This window comes from Chaetura pelagica, unplaced genomic scaffold, assembly GCF_000747805.2.
Source record: "Chaetura pelagica isolate M959 unplaced genomic scaffold, ChaPel_1.0 scaffold55, whole genome shotgun sequence".
NCBI lineage: Eukaryota > Metazoa > Chordata > Aves > Apodiformes > Apodidae > Chaetura > Chaetura pelagica.
In genome coordinates this window covers 1149238-1152665 of record NW_009953571.1, presented here as the reverse complement: position 1 = coordinate 1152665, position 3428 = coordinate 1149238, and the positions used below count along the sequence as shown (strand labels likewise).

Genomic DNA, 3428 nt, shown 5'->3' with positions numbered 1-3428 from the left:
GCTCCAGCACCTCGATATCTCTCTTGAATTGAGGTGCCCAAAACTGGACACAACACTCCAGGTGTGGCCTCACCAGTGCTGAGTACAGGATGACAATCACCTCTCTACTTCTGCTGGTCACACTACTTCTAATAAAAGCCAGGATGCCCTTGGCTTTCTCAGCCACCTGGGCACACTGCTGGCTCATGTTCAGCCGCCTGTCAGTGAGAACCCCTTTCCTGCCAGACCCTTTCCAGCCACACTTCCCCAGGCCTGGAGCGCTGCCTGGGGCTGTTGTGGCCCGAGTGCAGGGCCCGGCCCTTGGCCTCGTTGCAGCCCAGACCATTAACACGAGCCCAGTGATCTCTCTGTGGAGCCTCCCTGCCCTGCACACCAACACTCCCTCCTAGCTCGCTGCTCACACCCAGCTCCTCACCGAGATCACCGACACAGAGGTTAAACACGAACGGCCCCAACACCGGGCCCTGAGGACACCACTTGCTGACTAATGCTTTTCAAGACTAAAATCAACCAGCTTGCCTGGGACGCGCGGTCTGTGAGAAGCTGGGAGCGTTACCGGTACCGCAACCCGGAACGGGGAAGGTGGGGCTTTGCAGGGGCAAACGGCTCCTCCCGGCCAGGCCGGGGCCGCACACGGCGCTCCCGCAGCCCCGCACGGGGACGGGAACGGGAACAGCCCCGCTTCGCTTCCCCGGGACCCGCGGCCTGCCCCAGCAGCGGGACAGTTCCCGGGGAGCCTGCACCGCAGCTCCCCCGGGCTCCCGCCCCAGCAGCTCCCGCAGCTCCCCCGGGGCAGCTGCGAAAGGCCGCGGCGGGGCCGCCTCGGACGCCGGAACGCACATCACCTCAGTCGCTGGGGTGAGCCGAGATGCAACAGCAAGGCCAGGGCAGTTGAGGTTCAAAAGGGGCTGCAGTCTGAAAGCACAGGGCCTCGGAGGATGCCCAGGAGCCGGCACCGAACCGCAGCCTGCCAGCACCAGGCCTTCCGAACACCTTCCACAGGCAGGGAACTCTTGTCCAGAAGTAACTGTTGCTTCTTTATGGCTTAATCCATAGTTCTAACTAACAGTCTGCTTTGTGCTTCCGTGACTTTAAAGTATCAGCCCTGTAAAATAGATAAAACCCAAGGAAACAGATTAATAAAAGCTCTGGGTTTGGGCATGTAAAAGTACAGCACTTTAAATTGCATTATTATATATGATAAAGGGCAATCGGGCACTTCACTGTACACACAAACCTTTTGCATGTCTTTGCTTAGACAGTTTTTCTTATCACTCAAGAACTCCACCCGAGGTGGGGAAAAAGAAAGGAGGCCCATTGCGTTGAAAGGGAAACATTTAATAAAATAGTAGCAAAAACTACTACCAATACTACTGCAAAACGCACAAAGTGATGCTTACCTAGCACCACAGCTCTGGTGAAAGTGTAGCAGCCACAGCAACCAGAAGAGCAGAACCTCAGGAGCAGAAGGGCAGGGAAGAGCTCCCCGGGGGTGGCAGCCACTGAGGAAACAGACCTGTCACCAGCAAACTTCCTTATCTATAGTGAGTGTGACATCTGTGGTGCAGAATGTTTCTGTTGGCCAGTTGGGGTCAAGGGCCCTGGCTTTAGCACCTGGTTAATTCAGAACTGCTGAAGACCTCAATGACTATGGAAGCCCACACGCCAAGGCTGGCCACAAACTAAAGCAAAGTGTCTTAGCAGCTTCGTCACCACGGAATTGGGTGCTGCAGTCTGCTCAGAAATGCAGCTTACCTGAACAGAGCAAGAGATTCTATAATTCTCTCCCAGCAAAAATCAAGACAAAGGAAAAAAGCAACACATTAAAGATTCAGAGTAAATTCCTTTTTATTTGTTTTACAAAGTCAAAAACATCCAGACTGTTTAGTCCAATGTTTCCACATCAGATCCAGAGCAAACCAAGGCATGTGCTCTTAACATAACTTTATACCACTGACTTCACCATCCCTGTCCCCCAAAAAATAAGAAAACTATGGGATAGGATCTTCATCTCATTTTTGATCAGCACCATTGCATCGGTATTCAGGTTTTTTCAATGTACAGAAATGTTAGCCCCAAATCATGTCTCAGTAGAACATATTTTACTCCAAAAATCAGAGCTTGAAATTATTATTTCAAGGACAGAAAACAACCTCTACTCTTCAACTTCAGGAAGTCACCACAAAAAACACTGGTAGCTGCTTGCAATTTGATTTGCATTGTAAGTTTCGATATATTTTATGCTTATAAAAAAGAATATTAGAGACCAAAATCTTTATCTCCTGAGTAAACAAATAGAAACAACGGAGCACAGGCTTCTATTCCCGTGTCTCCTGGAGGTGGGGAACTTCAGCCTCACTGGAGCACCCCATTTTGAAATAGAACCACAAAACAAGTCAGCTAATTTTAACACAATTCAATTTAAAGTAAATTAAATTTAAAATGTTCTATATTTGGAGAAGTTCTTGTTTTTAAAGCTGTTTCAAATACTCAGGATGCACATTTCAAAGGGCCTCACCAAAAAGACAGACTGACACACACTTCAAAAGGAATTTAATCATTGCTGACAAGGAGAATAACTCATTTCAAGCTCTGTGTTTAAAGTGCCCAGAATCTTTTACACAGCAACCAGTACAAAACACATAACTTGTGACATTTATCTACATTGTGTAATCACCACCTATTACAAAGAGCAGGCACTGAACTTTAAAAAATGTTATTACAAGTCATAAAGATTACATATTACTGAAAAGTTAGAATCCATACTCAAGAACCAAGAATTGAAATAGTTTTTGCAGTGTTACTTTATGTATATATTTATAGATGAGCAATTACACTCATTTTGGGTTTTGGCTCATTTCCCTCAGGTTCATAACTAAAAACCACACTGGACCATGCAAGCAGGGGAGCACTTGTGAGCTGGCTGACAATACAGAATCTCTGCAAGTACCCAAATTCTAAGCTGGGAAAAAGTTACACTCTGTCAAAAGTACCAGGTCACCTTTTGAACTAAATATGCTCCCTCCCCACTCCTCCCAACCTGTCCAGGAATACATAAGAATTACCTTATTCCTGCCCTTTGCCTGTGTGCAGAATACAAAGATGTGATGGACACTATATAACCAAGCTGTTACTCAACAGCGCAACAGTCTGACCAAGTCCATGTAAGTACTTCTTGAAGCACACTGCAATTTTAGTCCAAAGCACTTCCCACCCCCAATAAGATCTGTAAGCAAATAAAGCCTATTTTAAAGTCAGTATTAGAAATTAACAGTCCTGTTTCACCTGTATCCTCAGAACATGAACTTTGCTTGCTATAAAGCACACCTACGATTGCAGATATTTAAAACATTAAGTCTACTTGGTGCTCCACCATGGGTGTGGAACCTACAGAAGTTCCAGGTTTCTGAGATCAAGTTGCCTCCAGC

At 46.9% G+C, this 3428-nt stretch overlaps 1 protein-coding gene across 1 annotated transcript in view; it reads right to left on the bottom strand.

The window, feature by feature from the left end:
- ALKBH3 (alkB, alkylation repair homolog 3 (E. coli)) overlaps positions 1 to 842 on the bottom strand; it is an 18488-nt gene extending 17646 nt beyond the window's left edge. The window contains exon 1 of the mRNA XM_009999584.1: positions 557 to 842. Coding sequence (XP_009997886.1) covers positions 557 to 842 — 286 coding nt within the window. The remainder of the gene's footprint in view (positions 1 to 556) is intronic.
- Between the last annotated feature and the right edge of the window lie 2586 nt (positions 843 to 3428).